Here is an 18,475-nt window from a genome sequence, read left to right as displayed (position 1 = left end):
CCCCTGCAAGGAACAAATATATATTCCGTCATCAATAACGAAGAAAACATGATTTTATGGAATATTATGCACAAAGCAAATGAAGGAGAGCTCGTATAATAAGTCACAGAGTTGCCAATTTGTATTTGATTGATCACAACTTCAATAATTCATAACTTTCTTATTTTTATTCAGAATTTGCTCAAACTTTCACTCACCTGATTTTCTTATTATTCTGCCTCTATCGAAACAAACTTATTTTTGGGGTGGACTTTCCCTTTAAGGACTTGTGAAGGAAAAAATGGATGGGGAGGGGCAGGAAATTCTCTGGCAAACATCATTCTCCAAACCAGCAGCCTTCTAGAGGAAGGCTTGGGAGTCCCCTCCCCCTTCCCCCTCCCCTGCAATTTTTTTCCCCGTTATAAATAAATTTGAGCAAGGCCTATGTCGAAAAATGAATGAAGGAACCCCAAATCCAAAAAAGGCTCCTAAAAGCCTACCCCCTCCCCCCAAAAAAATTCTCCATCTAGAAGCGATCCTCCTTTACCAGTTTGAGGATTGGCATGACTAACCGTTGTCTGGACGGTGTTCCATGCGGCTGTGCCGGCTACGTCGAGGGCTATGTCGACAGCGGTGCCATTCATCGTGTTGTTGTAGTCTTCCTTGAGGAAATCCACAGACTCAGTGGTGATGTAAGTCTTGATCTCAGCAGAGTAGATAGCGGCCAGGATCCCGGCGGCAAGTTGAGCGCAGAAGATCAACAGGAGGATCGCAAAGTACTGGAATATAACAAAACAAAGGCTTGTATTCAGAACATATTTGGGGAAGTCAAAGCTATGGTGTCACGTACTTAAAGCCTGTCTGCACCAGTTTGGCCAGGAGGGTTTAGACCTCCCAGCATGGTCACTGACAGGTGGTTATCTCATCAACTCAGCTCTCAATAAACATTAGAACTAGATGGAATTTTGACTGCGCGCAGTCGAAAATGATGCCTCCGCCATAGAGCAATTTAAACAAGTTTGGAGTTTAAATCTCCAGTGGTTCTTGAGATATCATGATAACAATCTCAATGTATGGAATTTCATAAGTTGACCTCTGTGACCCTTGACCTTTGACCTACGTGCTCCAAAATCTAATCAGATTGTCTTCCTATGGTGATACACACTATCATTAAGTTTGAAGTTTAAATCTCCAGTGGTTCTTGAGATATTATGATAACAATCTCAATGTATGGAATTTCATAAGTTGACCTCTGTGACCCTTGACCTTTGACCTACGTGCTCCAAAATCTAATCAGATCGTCTTCCTATAGTGATACACACTATCACTAAGTTTGAAGTTTAAATCTCCAGTGGTTCTTGAGATATCATGATAACAATCTCAATGTATGGAATTTCATAAGTTGACCTCTGTGACCCTTGACCTTTGACATACGTGCTCCAAAATCTAATCAGATCGTCTTCCTATGGTGATACATACTATCCTTAAGTTTGAAGTTTAAATCTCAAATGGTTCTTGAGATATCGCGCTAACAAACTCAATACAAGGAATTTCATAAGTTGACCTCTGTGACCTGTGACCTTTGACCTACGTACTCCAAAATCTAATCAGATCGTCTTCCTATGGTGATAAATACTATTCCCGAGTCTTAAGTTTAAATCTTAAATGGTTCTTGAGATAATGTGATAACGGTCAAACGGGACGGACGTACGGACGTACGGACGGACGTACGGACGGACGTACGGACGGACGTACGGACGTACGGACGTACGGACGGACAACCCGAAAACATGATGCCTCCGGCACCACCTTCGGTGGCGGAGGCATAAAAAGAGGGCCATGGGGGACCAACGGGCACAGCATTGTTTTCTATATAGAGGGAGCAAGTAGTGCAGTGGGACTTTAATAGTTCAAGATAAAGTGGTAGGTATCAACCTTTTGATCTCATAAAAACCAGGTTCACCTTTGTATGGCATTATAGATTACAATATTGATCACGAGCAAGACAATTATTGGCTTTCGAAAGTCCACAGCAGTGGTTTTGTTTAACTCGGTCCTCGATTTTATGTTTGGTAGAAGCTTAAACTTCATGTTTTCCATTGACTGAGGATTTTTCATTTTGTTTTTAGAGTATCATTCGAAAAGGTCATGACCTTACCACTCCCAGCATGCACTTGTTCTCACAACAGGCGCCCCCACAGCCGAATCCAGAGACGACAATGACAAAGCATCCAGCAGCTGAAGAAGATAAAATGAAAGACATGGAACACCACATTACAATGAATGAGATATTTGATATAAGATTTCTCATATTCATCACGAGTTGATTTAATTCAATTACTACCTAATGGACAGCAAAATTCTAGACTATAAATGGTACAACTAGAAAATTTATTGTAAAAAAAAATTCTTGCAAAGTGATTGTAGGTTCCTCTTTTCACTGGTGGTAACATATTTTGAGAAATCTTAGGTCCCTTTGATCACTCACAAACTACATGTATGGTCATACAACCATACATGTATACAAACCACCTAACTATAAAGACCACTTTTGTATAAGGTAATACAAAGTATCGGGAAATTTTGAAAATCGGCTGGATAGTGATTCTTTACAATTTTGAAATATTTGGATGCCCCTGTGGATGTATCATAAGCTCTAGAAAATATAGTCCTATAACACTTCTGCTTTTGAGAAAAATTGAATATAACATTTTACCGGTGCTCCCGGTAAATTCTGATAAATTTCAAATAACGTAAAGATTGTATTATTTACGATTTCATCATTTCAGACTCGATTTCAACTGCGACAACAATCACTGAATATTTTAAGATCGCATAATATGCTTCCAATATGTTCATTTGAACCAAATTCATTTAAATCGGTCTTTTCACTAGAAAACTCACCAATGATGACATATGCTCCGACACGAAGGAGGTCATTTTGAAGAAGGGCCGCAATCTCTTCAATCTTGATCCAATCAGTGGCTCCAACGGACAGGAATACACCTGTTACGATGAGTCCAATACCACACAGCTAGGACACCAGACAAGAAGAGAGATAGAGAAAATTCATTATGTTAAAGAATAAATTCCATTTTCTAATTAAAAAAAATATGATAGTGATACTCGTAGTTAATACATGTGGTGTCAATATATCAGTAAGCAAGAAGACGGAAGAGAAGAAAATGAAGAAGAAGGAGGAGGAGGAGGAGGAGGAGGAGGAAGAAGAAGAAGAGGAAGAAGAAGGAGGAGGAGGAGGAGGAGGAGGAGGAGAAGAGGGGAGGAGGAAGAGAAGGAGGAGGAGGAGGAGGAGAAGGAGAAGGAGAAGGAGAAAAAGAAGAAGAAGGAAAAAAGGGAAAGGTTCTCAGAAAGAGGAGGAGGAGGAGAAAAGAAAAAAGAGGAGAGGAAGAAGAAAAAAAAAAAAGAGAAGGGGGAGAAGAAGACAACAAGTCAAAGACTGAGAAGAAACAGGAGGAGGAGAGGAAGAAGAAACAGGAGGAGGAGAGGAAGAAGAGGTGGAGGAGGAGAAGGAAGAAGAGGAGGAAGAAGGAGGAGGAGGAGGACTGGAGTATGACATTTTGAAGAAGGTCTACAATCTCTTCAATCTGGATCAGTTGATCCACATCTCTACCAGTAGTTTCTTCACATACCTACATGTACATGTACATCTAAGTCTATTGTGTGTTAGAGATTAAGAGGCTTTCAATAACAATTCAGTTTTCCTGGTACTATTTAAACAGATCCATACATACGTAAATAACAGGAAATAAGCAGGCTACATGCCAATGACCAATTCACAAATGACTTTCTGTTCATGCTACATGTACTGTAGCTCTTTGGGGATTTAATTTTAAACCTTTTTTTTGCATGATCATTTGTCGCTCAATTGTTTTTCTTAAACTAGAGATCCCTTTTTTAATATATCCAGACCTTTTACAGAGGGTTTTTGTTAAACAGAAAGCATTCCACTAGACAATTATTCACATTCACTACAACTCAGAATTCATAAAAAATAGAAATGGGTTGACAAAAGCCCTAGTCTAAAAGCCTCTATTAATCTGATTTATTGACATGGAACCTCCACTATGTAATGGGTACCTGCATGAAAGCACACATATTTCATCCATGTCCCCCTCATTCACATTGCCAACTAAATGATGATACGATACAAGTACAGGTAGTGTTATATAGTACTTGGGATGTTTCACAAAGATCGTAAGTCAAACTTAACTCTAAGTTAAGTAACGCCTGGCTGGAATGCTCCCCAGGGAGTGGAGATTGTGCACACAGTGTGTGCGGGCAAGCACTGAATCCAATGACCGGGGTAATAGTATATTTGTAAAGCGCTTAGAGACCTTTGTATTAAGCGCTATATAAAAATTAAATATTATTATTATTATTAAGTTGGACTTAAACATTATGGGGAACCATTTTTAGCCTCAAAATGAAATATATTCAACAGTAATAATTCAAGTGTTTTAGATTTTTCATAAACTCCACATAAAGAACATGAAATCTCCTTGGTAATAGAAATTATGAATGATTTGAATCAATATTTAATGCCTTTTAAAATAACTTTTACAAAATGTTTTCAAAGATGCTAAAGGCTTTCCATATGATTGTTAAGTCCAACTTAAAGATAAGTTCAACTTTGGATCTTTGTGAAACACCCCCCAGGAGTGTTATAAAGGCAGTGTGAACAAACCATCTGTTTCACATTGAATCAGTTTCCTATTCAAGCAGCCGTAATAGCCATAATATCCGACAAAAGTTTGTAGACCCAATTATTCTACCCAATGTTTCCTTCTCATAGCTCTCTAAATGTACCGTACAAAAAGGAAGTCAGTTTCAGTATTTCGCACATTGTATTCATTACAACTAGACCCACAATATTGGGGAGGGGATGGGGGGGGGGAATATTTATTTATTCAGTCATGAGAAAATGTTCATAGCTAAAGAGAGAGGGAGGATGCCATCAGTATAAAAAAAGGTTTTCTTTTTTAATATATATTTATTTTAAATGGCAACGGCTCTTGAATAAATCTGCCTAATCTGGTATAACATAAACTACCTTTTCAAAATTTGAAGAAAGGAGTCACAGTTGAAAATTACATAAAGCAAAAAATAAAAAACACAAATAAAATAAGTAGGTGATATCCAGCCCTATGCACCACTCCTCCCCCCCCCCTGTAGTCACTTTAATACGCATACATGAATAATGGACTTACAAAGATGAGAAGGTTCAGGAAGACCAAGATGAACTTGAGACAGTTTTGAGCGCAACCCTGCATGATGAAAGTCTGAGTTTGGTCTCACAAACAATGGAAATCTGAAAAAGATAATAAAAACAAGTGCACTAATTTGATGATAATAATACTAATAATAGTTCAGTTCATGTATAGCGCACAATATGTTATGAAATAACATCTCTGTGCGCTTCCAAAGAGCTTTGGAAATTATTACCCTAGCTTTAGCTCTAGCAGCCGTTATCAGCACACAGTGCATTTCAAGGAATAATCCTACCAGGTACCTATTTACCTCACCTGGGTTGAGTGTGGCAAATATAAATCAATGTCTTGCCAAAGGACATTAGTGTCAAGGCGGGACTCTAACCGCGGACCCTGTGATCGACAGTCTGGTGACGTATCCACTCGACCACAACAATATACTCTAAATATATTTTGAATAAACCGTTAAGTGAAAAACTAATGTACATGTACCTTGCTCATTCACACCAGTTCTCAAAGCACTCCATTCATTTTATCCATGAGTAAACGCAATTTTGACAACATTGTTTGGGCTGGTTGTATTAGATCCATTGTTGAATACTTTTAGATGTAAGGTTTAAAGGGGGTGTAGATGGCAAATAATGGTTAACGCCATCTTTGGCTTCTTTTGGACAACGTCAACGAATGGACTTGATTAACGTTCTCCTCACGCTTCGGTTTCACTTATGTTGCACGCACGTGAATACTGTGGTCGCGTCGTCCATAGTCGTATTATACCCTATTGGCCCCCCGAGTCAGGCCACGGAAAAGACACTAGTCATGCTACACCCACTTTAATGATATATCACATTCTCAAGATGTAAATTAGGACAAACCAATTATCACATACTTTAATAAAAAAATTACAAAACTTGGTTAAGGGTATGAATAATTTAGTTGATAACTGTATGTTTAACTTTTCAAATTGTGCCCCAGCCCCCGGGCACCTGTGAGTGTCACGCCCAAGCTATAGGTATTTAGTGCGTGGTCCACTCGTTGAATATTATATTATTCTAATTGTCAAGTCAAGTGTGATGGTGTTGTGTATTACCTGCAATTGATATTGATCTACAATCTAAACCTTAATAAATGCATGGTTTGACCTTTAATAATAATACTTGAATGCCACTCCCTGCTCTGGATGGCAAGATAAACAGAGATTCATTCAAATGGCATGCACAGAGGTGTAGTAGTTGGTTTGAGGAAAACTTAAAGGGGCAATCCAACCTTGGCAACAAGTTGGATGTAGATAAAGTGGATGGTTAATTATTCAAAAAAATGTATGACTCGGGAGGATCTATTCTCATTAGAAGACCTACAATAATTATGCTATCCATAATCTATTTCGAGTAGTGCCTCAAGAGAGAAGGCTGCAGGCACTATGAGGAAAAACAGACATTTTTGTACATGACAAACAGGAGAGTTACATGTATTGTATCTGCATCCTATATGTACAATGTCACAATCCACTGACCAAACTCCTAATTTAAAATTCGCATAGACTTTAGTTTATAGTGATCCAATTGTTCAGATATTCATAATTTTGTTTCACCATACTGTGTTTCTCATTTTTCTGCTGAACTTTTTACAAGAGTTGGATTGCTCTTTAAAGATGAAGTTGAGTTCTGGTCATGGGATTGCATTGTGAAAGAAAGGGTGTGGAACCGACCAGAAAAGGTTGATCATCTAGCATATAAGAATTTGTGTGTATTGCAAGGTTCTGGAATCATCAAAATGATAAGAAATTTGGCCAAGGCTTGGTAAAGTTACAAACACTGTACACAGAAAGATGTATACGGGACTGCACGAACACGTGGTGTAAAAAGCCGGCCCCCAGATTTTCACGATGTTACATGCATATCTAGAATATGAAGGCATTTGAAGAGCCATGCTTTTCAGGGAACATGTCTTCTCTGATGTTCTTCCACACTTGCATAATAAGAATGAGTAATGCTCACAAATTAGTTTTCACCTCTTCCCAGAACTCAACCTTCTCTTTAAGTGATCGAAGTGCTTTCATTCTTCACACCTACATGTGTGGCCTTTAAATCATACAGTTCACTACATGTAGGTGAAAGGAAAGGATAGAGCAGGGTATGTGAGTTTAAAGTCTCACCTCCCTGGATAGAGATGAATAAATATAGAGTTAAATCAACAATAGGAGCTCACACATGCCCAACATTCCTATCCTTATTCATCAGAGCCATTCATCTGAATCGATCTCATTCTAAAGGAATGACTGAAGTGCACACACCATGTCTATACTGGTAGCTTAATGCCATTTTACTGTACAGGTACATGTAATATATCATTCCATAAGTTAGGGACCCACTTTGTGACATTTTTTGTGTCCCACTTACATAAGAAACCCACACGTATTTGTGGCTCTGAGTAAAGACTTAAATAGTGGAGTGAGATTGTAAAGTGATTTCCAAGAATAATATTGTATCCTAATACCTAGAATCACCAAACAATCTCACTCCACTATTTAAGTCTTTACTCAGAGCCACAACTCAAATACATTATGGGAGCCCCTATAAAATATGTACATGCAAGTGGGACACCCAAAAGGTCACAAAGTGGGTCCCTCATTTATGGAATTACACATATACAGCCATTTACGATGCAAGAAAAGCAGTTGGTTTGTTCACATTCCGGAGTTTTATTGGAAGTTCCTAGGCAACTATTATTGGAAGTTCCTTGGTAACTACTGTAAGTTTTATTGGAAGTTCCTAGGCAACTATTATTGGAAGTTCCTAGGTAACTACTGTAAGTTTTATTGGAAGTTCCTAGGCAACTATTATTGGAAGTTCCTAGGTAACTACTGTAAGTTTTATTGGAAGTTCCTAGGCAACTATTATTGGAAGTTCCTTGGTAACTACTGTAAGTTTTATTGGAAGTTCCTAGGCAACTATTATTGGAAGTTCCTAGGTAACTACTGTAAGTTTTATTGGAAGTTCCTAGGCAACTATTATTGGAAGTTCCTAGGTAACTACTGTAAGTTTTATTGGAAGTTCCTAGGCAACTATTATTGGAAGTTCCTTGGTAACTACTGTAAGTTTTATTGGAAGTTCCTAGGCAACTAAGGGTACGTTTATGCTCAACTTTTTCTGGCCAGAATGAGGCATTTGTTACACGTTTAGTTCAAAACATGGTTGCGTCCTTTCTCATTTTTGTAGAATCACCGAAAAAACGGCGATCATAACGCCGATCGTAAACTCACAAAAAAGGTGCGTTTAGGATCAGCGATTCTGGGGAAGCATAAACGCACAATCATTTGTAAACGCGTTTAAATGGGGTCAACGTAGCATGCGCAGTGCAGGTTTGTGAATCCAGCTGCAGAGCCAGAATCATGCGTGGAGGAGCCAGAGAAGTGAGCATAAACAGTACACCGTGGAACCGGGATTACGATGAGCGTTTCAAATCGCTCATTCTGCCTATAAAATTTAGCACTTAAATGTACCCCATGTTTTATTGGAAGTTCCTAGGCAACTGAGTTTTATTGGAAGTTCCTAGGCAAATGAAACCATACAGACTCACTACCCATAATCAAGATTAAAAAAATTGAATAGACCATTTTTGTAATGTAAATAATTTTAATGCACAAATCTTTGTTATATGCCTCTTTACACGTATTTCTTCATTCACCTGAAACAAATAATTGTATTTTAATATATTTTAATGTCATCAGTGAAACACAAATTGGTAACACTATGCAAGTATCGCAAGCTCCTCGTCTCCAATTCACTCTGTACAGAAAATGCTGTAAACTTTCACTATCTTAATTATTGATGACGGAACAGATTTGTTTCATACAGGGATTGCATTAAAACATATTTGCGATAATTATATGTACGATTAAAAATGTTCTTAAATGAAAATATAGAGTTTTTTAAAAGTACAGGGCACAATGTGAGAGAACGTCGCAAGATACTTCAAGGAATTGTGAATTAGTGATTGATTGATCCCACCTTTAACAATTCATAACTTTCTTATTTTTAATCGTTTTCGCCCAAACTTTCACTGACTCATTTCACTCATTTCACTGCTTCTATCAAAACCAACCAATCTAATATCAGCCGTGGGTGGACTTCTCATTTGAATTGTTACAATTAATTGTAGGTTGATTAGTATATATCAATTATAGTTATTGAATGTATTATTATATTTACAAAGTACAACTTTGTAAAGCGCTTAGAAACATTGTAATAAGCGCTATATAAATATAATGTATTATTATTATTATTAATAAAGCCTAAAATAGTTTAAGGCCCTTTTTGTACCTACATGTATTTTTACATAAAGTGTGGCATTTTTTGTATCCTAAAAGTGTGCAAAATAAAAAGTGATTAACAACTCCGCTTTAAAAATGAAGTTGAGTTCTGGTCATGCGATTGCATCGTGAAAGAAACGTTGTGGAATCGACCAGAAAAGGGTGATCATGTAGCATATACATACATTTGTAAGTATTGGTGTGTACTGCAGTTCTGGAATCATCAAAATGATAAGAAATATGGCCCAGTCTTCGTGAAGTTACAAGCACTGTACACAGAAAGATGTATATGGGACTTTACGCACACGTGCGCGACACATGCATTTACATTTGTATCTCTCACAGACCATGTAGATAAACTTATTTACCAAATATATCAATTAGTACGCGGTTTCCCGGCAAAATTTTTATCATCATGTATTAGTCAAAACATATTCTTTTCACATGATAGGTAATAAGAGCTTCCATTCCATTTTTTGAGAGGGGGGCGTTTCCAAAACTGGTCTTTACCTTTAAAATACTTTCATGCATTACTGACTCTGAGGAGGAAGCAACATCACGGGGGAAGGCTTATACTTGTTTCAATAACGAGTGACACAGACATCAAATATTTCATTGTCTTCCCTGGGTTCGGGGTCGGTGCGTCTGGTTTGGGAGTGGATTTTCACTCAGCAGCTCATTAATAGAGGGAGCCTTGTTTGCCCCATCATTACAACATCATCAAGATTCTAATTATTCTAATGACACCCCCAGATGTACTTTATACACGGACCATCCAAACACACTCATACATAAAGTGTACTCTCACCCATCCAACTCACGTTAGCTGGCCGAGTAGTTGTACGTGTACATGTGTGTATGTTGATTTTTGCAAACAAGATGCTGGAGGCCTAGTCTGTTTGCAAAGACTCCATTTTGACTTAATTTTGACACCCGAACACAATTTCATTAATAATAATAATAATAATAATAATGATTTTATAATGTTCTGCTTTTAAATAGCGCTTAATGCAGTGATGATGTCTCTAAGTGTGCCTTACAGATATATTATTATTATTACCCCGGTCATCGGATTCAGGCTTGTATGCACATTCTCCACTCCCTGGGGAGCATTCCAGCCAGGCGTCATTTACAAATGTAGGCGCACACTTGCTCATCTAACCACATAAACTTTCGTATCCTACCGGGTACCCATTTAACACCTGGGTGGAGAGTGGCAAATGTAGATTAACGTCTTGCCAAAGGACAGTGCCGCGGCGGGGCTAAAACTCTGTACCTCGTGATCTGCAGTCTAAGCCTTGAGCCTACATGTAGGCAGTTCAGTTTAGACCTTCGCGATGGGGACAACTTCTTATTCACGTACGCAAGTGCGCATTTCAGCTCCCTATACGAATCCACATACATGAGGGTGAGCGCGCTTTCGGCCACACTTTCGTGAGCTTTCGTGGTTCTGCCGAAAAAAAACACTCGGTTTATTTCGGATTTCCCCGCCTTCTGATTGGTTAAAACAATAAAATATGACGTCATTTCTCTTCGACAATTATCGATGCACATCGGAAGTGAGTTGTACGTTGAATAGCCATCGTAGTAGATGGTTTTGCTCAAATCTGCCGACAATGTGATGAAATTCAGATGGAAGGAGTTTTTCAACTAACTTACAACTCCGTAATTAACAAAATTAAACATCTTACCTTCTTTCCTGAAAGTTTCATATAATGATGATGAGTAGATCTTATGGTAGATATGATAATATGATTGCAGTTTTTGAAAATTGCACGAACTGATTTTGACGATGCGACGCGTGATGTGTGTACGTAGTGTGTACGTGAATGAAACAGCTGTGTGAGTGACGTCGAGACCATTTCGTAGTCTTAGAATTCAGACCCGTTTGTGACTTGATTGACTTGTTTTTTCAATTTTTGTTTATTGTATCTGTATGTCGTATTTTATTGATAATTGTGATATTTATTTTAATATTTGGAATAAATATTGTAATAGTCTAACATGAATTGGTAATATTTTGGGGTAAAGTAACAATATTTTTTCGAAAAAACTGTTCATTTACTGCAAGATTGCTGCAAGTATAGACTACATAGACGATTTGTCACCTCATCCTTTTGTGTGTGTGTGTGTGTGTGTGTGTGCGTGCGTGTGTGTGTGAGAGAGAGAGAGAGAGACTAGGAGAGAAAGACCGAGAGAGAAAGACCGAGAAAGAAAGAAAGAAATAGAGAGAGAAAGAGAGAAAAAAAGAAACAGAGAAAAAAAGAAACAGAGAAAAAAAGAAACAGAGAAAAAAAGAAACAGAGAAAAAAAGAAACAGAGAGAGAGAGAGAGAGGGAGAAAGCGTGCGTGTGTGTGTGTGTGTGAGAGAGAGAGAGAGAGAGAGAAAGAAAGAAATAAATAGACAAGATCATTTGGTAAAAGTTTAGATTCAAAGGGTTTTTATTTACCTTTTATAACAATATGATGACAAAAACATGGAAATTTGCATAAATTTGCATAAATTTGCATATTTTATTACGGTGCTGTTTAAAGATATTAAATTTCATATTTGCCAAACATCACTGAATATATTTGCCAAATTTCAGCGAGTTTGGTCATCGCATTGAAGAGATATGACTATTATGAGGCTTAACAGATCACAAACTTCTGAAAACAATGGTGCCACTGCTTAAACACAGGTTTAATTGACTTCAATACAATTATAATAGGTTAGACCTTTTGATCTTTTGTCCTCATCAATATGGTTCTGAAAATTATTTTTAAAATCCGTATCTCTGGAACCGTTGGTCCAAATTGAACAACTCAAAGTGCATTGTGTAAATAAAAATGTGATCTTTAAAATGATATTGAAATCACCCCCTATCTCCTACAAAAAAAAAATCACCTGAACTGCCTACTACATGTAGTCTAACTTTGTTTCAGTCTCTTGCTGTATATAATAAAAGCAGTTTTAATACATGGCCTATGAAGTGCGCGCTGTAGACTGAAAAATCTTCATAGACTAACACAGCAGACAATACTCTGTTACAAGATGTCTGACATTCGCTCCGCAGCAACAATTGCTCTGGGTCTTATTTTACAGAACATATTAAATGCAGGGTTACTGTGACTGGGTTTTAGGCTAAGATTAGGGCTATAGGGTTAGGATCAAATACAATGTTTGGTCCAGGTATTTAAATCAAGAATTTTGATAGTGTAGGATATTGTCCACAAAATAATGAACAATTCTTGACAATCTACGACTAACTGCCAAGGGTCTGTGCATCCAGACTAGTTTTGGGTTTAGTGTATGGTATGTCAATTACAAGGTAACGAGGAGAGATGACTTCTTATATCATTTCATCTACCTTCTTTCCCCTCCCATTCCACTGCTCATAGACGCTACAATATGTCATGGTCAGGCAGGCGGGTTTGAATATTGGTATTGAAAATTGGCAAGTCAAACCAAGCTACTTTGATACTGTACAAAATGTTCCAAATATATGAAATTCTTGATACAAGATTATTTTGAGACTCAACATTGCTTCTACTTTTAAACTGCAAGTTCAGCCTTTAGTTTCATAGTTTTTTTTTGTCCTGTATTGTTTGTTGTGAAAAGGAACCTGGGAATACAGTCAAGAGGAGGTCTAGAACCTCAGTATTTAGGTATTATAAGTACCGGGGCTACGGCAAAAACATCTTGAGGAATATAAACAACAGAATTATCATTCTTGATTAATGAAATGTAAATTTGATTTAATGTCTACATGTGTACATGTAGGCTTTCAAACATGTACTGAATTCAAACAGGGACCATGTATAGCTACATGTACGTACATTAAGGTCCAAAACTGAACTCTGCATCTCTGTGTATACGTACATTATTCATAATCATAGATTAATTTTTTCATAGTGGATTTCAAAAACCGAATGGACACCCAGCCTTCCCCTCGACACATACAGTACATGTAGTGACACCAGGTGCTGCCTGACGTTGTCGAGGGCACACGAGGGAGGCGTGACAAAAATCAATTTGGAGTCACAACCTTGGGAAAGACAATGCATTATACATGTAGATGGCTTCATAGCCAGGATTGTAGACAAGTTGCCATGGCGACTTTCTGACAGGAATACGGGAGCAATCACGCTGCAATGCATTTCATTAGGAGCTGAGGTAATTAGTCCTGTACAATGTTAGGAACAGAAACTAATATAGATTGCCCCATACACTGCAATGTACATGTAAGTGAAACACACATGGATTTAAAACTGCCTTTTGCTTTCAGAGGAAACAAAAAAGGATGTGCAATGCATGCTCACAATGAATAGCAACCTCATAAATGAAATGATCAACTGTGCGCTGTGAAGCATTGCGATTAGCATAATAGTACTTGATGTTTGAACATGTATGTAATTGTTATTGGAAATGCAGGGTGAGAGAGAGGGAGGGAGGGGCTATAGACGGAAGATTGACAAGAGCTAATCATTCAGAAAAGGACAGAAGAACAATAAATACAAATTATGTTTTTAAATCATTATCAGCACCCAACCCGTTTCGTTATTGAAACTCTTCTGTGCCTTGGCAGTGAATCAAGTGAGAGAAACTGAGTGCTGAATTAACGTATGTTGAACTATGAAGATTTACTTTGTCTCGTTTTTCTCTCAGAAACAGAGACATGTACCCTCACTGATCCAAAGTGTCAGTACAATAAACCGATTTACTAACATATTCATTTCATTTTTTTCCATTTCATTTTTTTTTCTAACATATTCAACTTTCTATGCAAACTTTTTAAACAAAAGTTGTTCCTTAACACCTGAAAGCTTGCCTGAGGATTGACCAACATAGCAACACGTAATGTATGCAGAATGGAATCCAAGTATTATAGAGTAGTTCATTAATGGAATACCTCGTCACTAGGTCCCCAGGAAAGAAACAACCATAAATTTAGTAAACCAGTCTATTCCAAGCTGAACACTTGAAATCTTAGTTAAAGGAAACCAAAACCTTCATATTAAGTTACTTTTATTGTAAAGTTTGAAAGATTTGAATAAAATCAGTGAAAATTTGAACAAAATCAGGCAAGGAATAAGAAAGTTAGAGCATTTTGAAATGACAAGTCACTAGAGGGCGGTATTTAATTTGATGACATCATCTGTGAACAACTCTCCATGCCTTTTGTACATAAAATTTCACAATTTTTTTGTTTTCTTTGTATTTATTTGTGTTCTTGATCCGACTTCATGACATGTGAAGTAGAATATCATTTTGCATTCTATATCTTGCTTTCAGGGGAGTACATTATCTCAATCACAAGAAAGAAGGAAAAACATGAAATTTGATGTACAAAAGGCATGGAGAGTTGTCCACAGATGATGTCATCAAATTGAATACCGCCCTCTAGTGACTAGTCATTTCAAAAATCTCTTACTTCCTTATTCCTTGCCCGATTTTGTTCAAATTTTCACTGATATTTTTCAAATATCTTAAACTTTACAATAAAAGTAACTGAGTATGAAGGTTTTGGTTTCCTTTAAACAAGTGCAAATAAACTGTAGCACAAAAGGGGTTTAACTATTTGGGTCCAAGACACTATACTAATCTATCAGATTTCTTTGTAATTTCAGTTGATGCCAATTTGCAGATCTAGCACTGTAAAGATCAAGAGGACGCATATTTACTTTGCTGACACAGACAAAGATCAAGTTAAAGATATCAGTCACGTATCAATAGTAATATGAGAACACACCCAAGAGTAATCATCTCAAGTTGACTTCATTGTTTTCTTCTTTTCATCACATCATTACCAAAACAAAGCATGCAGATCGAGCTGAAAACAGGAAATGCACTCAAACACACCTATAGAGGAATTTCATGTGTGAAAATAAAATCATTATTACCTTTGTATGAGCTGGAAATCAAGCTTGGCTCGCCTTGAGTTCAGAATCAGTTAGCCTGAGAACAGGAAGGGAAAGAAACAAAAATAAGAATAGGATTAAAGCTGAAAATGTATTTAGTGATAAAAATTAAAGATTGAAAACACAATTTTAAAATACATTTATACAAAATTACACTCGAGTTCAGAACAAACTCGGCTTAAAGAGAAGGTTGAGTTCTGGGAAGATCGGGTGAAAAATAATTTGTGAGCAATACTCATTCTTATTATGCAAGTGTGGAAGAACATCAGTTAAGACATGTTCCCTGAAAAGCATGGCTCTTCAAATGCCTTCATATTCTAAATATGCATGTAACATCGTAAAAATCGGGGGGCCGGCTTTTTACGCCACTTGTTCGTGTAGTCCCATATACATCTTTCTGTGCAAGTGTTTGTAACTTTACCAAGACTTGGCCAAATTTTTTATCATTTTGATGATTCCAGAACCTTGCAATACACACAAATTCTTATATGCTAGATGATCAACCTTTTCTGGTCGGTTCCACACCGTTTCTTTCACAATGCAATCGCATGACCAGAACTCAACTTCATCTTTAAATCTAGATTGAATTCTCACTTTTTACACATGAAGGCATAATGTAGAAGATTTACAAAGTGCTCCAGAGACTCAGAGAGCGAGGTCAATTTTCAACACCTGTATGAATCATATCTATTACTTTATCAACAACAAAACAACAGAAATTCATGACAGAGTTGCAGTGTAACAACAGAAATTCACCACAGAGTTTCTGTGACTGATTACAACTTTAAAAATGTGTCACTTTCTTTTATTATCAGATTTCGCTCAAACTTTCACTCATCAGTTTTCCTCATTTTCAAGCTTTTACCTAAAAACCCACTACCAGTACTACATGTATTGTAGGTACATAAATAATGGGGTGGACTTTCTGGGGTTTATATATTAAACTGGAGCTCAGTCTATACAGTTTTATGTACAGACTTGGCTTTACATGTCTGCTGCACTGTATGTCATCCTACCAGCAGGAGGGCTAAACAACATGGCCGCACCCCGTTGAGATTATAATGAGTTCACAGAAGAAGGGAGTCAAGTTTTAATTTTACCCATCCCCTTCCCCTTCAAATGAAAACTTGATGATTCATATCTCATATCTAGAAAGTAGAATAAATATAACATTAAAATGTAGGCCTACATGCACAGATACCATGTATTCAAATGCATCTCCCCTCTCCCTTTCATCTCTCCTTCCCTCCCTTCATCACCTCTACATCTTTCCTTCAACTAGTTTACTCCCTTTTACTATCCTCCATCTCTCTCTCTCTCTCTCTCTCTCTCTCTGCTCTCCAATATTGTACACATGTACAATGTAATGCTACCCCTATCTCTAAAGCTTATCACTACAGGTGTCAAGAGATAAACTTTATTATGTTAGAAAACTATATTTTGGAAGAACATCAATTTCAACATTGGACACCGTATTTAATTTCCATGAGGAAATAACTCTTAAAATAATGAAGTGTCTTTTTTTCCCTCGCTGTTTTCTTTTCAAACAAGCTAAGTTTAGGGACTGCAATGTGAGGTTGACTGCGGCAGGTTTAGATCGTGTGTGAAATGCCAGAGAATCCAGGAGACCCATGGGTGTGGTTTAATAAACTTTCTTTATGGCACCATTAATCATGTCAAGTCTCACAGGTTGCACAGTTTATAATAAACACTGGCTGCTCAAGAAACTCTGATAAACATGGGAGAATCAATGGATGAAAGAAAGGAAGGGAGAGAGAGAGAGAGAGAGAGAGAGGGGGGGGGGATGAGGGGGGGGTGAGAAAAAGAGAGCCAGACAGAGAGAGAGAGAGAGAGAGAGAGAGAGAGAGAGAGAGAGAGTGAGATGAGGGAGGGGAAGAGCAAGAGCAAGAGATGACAAAGTTTCCCCACTCTAGAAAGACAGAAAGTCTCAGATGAGTGATTATGTTTTATGCTGTGATGAGCTGTTGTTCAATTTGACTTTTTGTAAAGAATTACTGAGTTGTTCTGTTTTCATTTGTTTTTAGGAAGGGACAAATTGCACTCACTTCCCATCCCGAACCCCTTCTACATTTTCTCTCCTAACATGTGTCTGAATTCAGAGACTAGTATATGATGAGTGATTATGTTGTGCTGTGATGGTCTGAGCCTGGTTCATTGCCTTCTCCTGGCTCATGCTGACTGGCCTGGTTGAGATGTGGGGCTCCAAATGAGGGAGAAAATAGTATCTGAATCCTCACTGCAATGATGCAATCCTCACCTAGATATTAAACCAAATTCCCATCTCCAGCCATTAACCAATCACTATTACCTAAGCTTAAAGCCCCTCTCAACACTTTAGAGGGACTTTAAATCAACTTCGGTAACCTCTCAGAAGGTTTTAATCAGATTCCTGTGATTTCAGATTGCACATACTGTACATGTAAAGAGGAAGATACTGGCAATGTAAATGCTGTTCCTCCTCCAATGAAATATTAAACAAATGAGTTTCAATTACATATCGAGCACGCGATCTTGATTTACTGGGTATAACCTAAAAATGTGTTTAAAATAATTGAAATTTTTCCCAGGAAGCATTATATTTATTTTAAAAATGAGAGGTAGTAAAATAGTCTACACATGTATATTCCATCCTGGAAAGTAAATTCTATAAACAGCAATGTAAAATGTATTGACACTGTGTGTTTACACTAGATGTAGTCTACATGTACATGTACATTATATACATGTATGCACATTCGGGGAGTTAAATGTTATGTACAGTGAGTGGAATTCATGACAAAGTAAGTTTTCAGATTAAATTCATACTTCATGTCACATTTTCAAATGTATTTTTATGGCCAAGTACAGATGTCGTAACATATCAAAATTTATTGACTTACACACTGTATTAATCTTTAGTAGATCTACATGTAGATGTGCTTTTATTTTCTATCGCACCAATACCGGTATACACCATAAAATTGTGCTGATATAAATGACAAGAGTTTATTACAGGAATTATAAATCGAAGTCCGGCCCGCCCTGTCTGCATGCG

General features: G+C 37.4%; 1 protein-coding gene across 1 annotated transcript in view; it reads right to left on the bottom strand.

The window, feature by feature from the left end:
• Positions 1-18,475, bottom strand: part of LOC576118 (tetraspanin-1) — a 45,138-nt gene that overhangs the window by 8,869 nt on the left and 17,794 nt on the right. The window contains exons 2-6 of the mRNA XM_776459.5: positions 15,403-15,457; positions 5,208-5,308; positions 2,884-3,013; positions 2,138-2,217; positions 552-758 (exon numbers count right to left, since the gene is read on the bottom strand). Of these exons, the coding sequence (XP_781552.3) occupies positions 552-758; positions 2,138-2,217; positions 2,884-3,013; positions 5,208-5,270 (480 nt within the window). The 5' untranslated portion in view covers positions 5,271-5,308; positions 15,403-15,457. The remainder of the gene's footprint in view (positions 1-551; positions 759-2,137; positions 2,218-2,883; positions 3,014-5,207; positions 5,309-15,402; positions 15,458-18,475) is intronic.

Source organism: Strongylocentrotus purpuratus, unplaced genomic scaffold (assembly GCF_000002235.5).
Source record: "Strongylocentrotus purpuratus isolate Spur 01 unplaced genomic scaffold, Spur_5.0 spur5_scaffold_18, whole genome shotgun sequence".
NCBI classification, from domain to species: domain Eukaryota; kingdom Metazoa; phylum Echinodermata; class Echinoidea; order Camarodonta; family Strongylocentrotidae; genus Strongylocentrotus; species Strongylocentrotus purpuratus.
The sequence above is the reverse complement of the archived record's forward strand: the minus strand, read 5'-3'. Positions and strand labels throughout refer to the sequence as shown.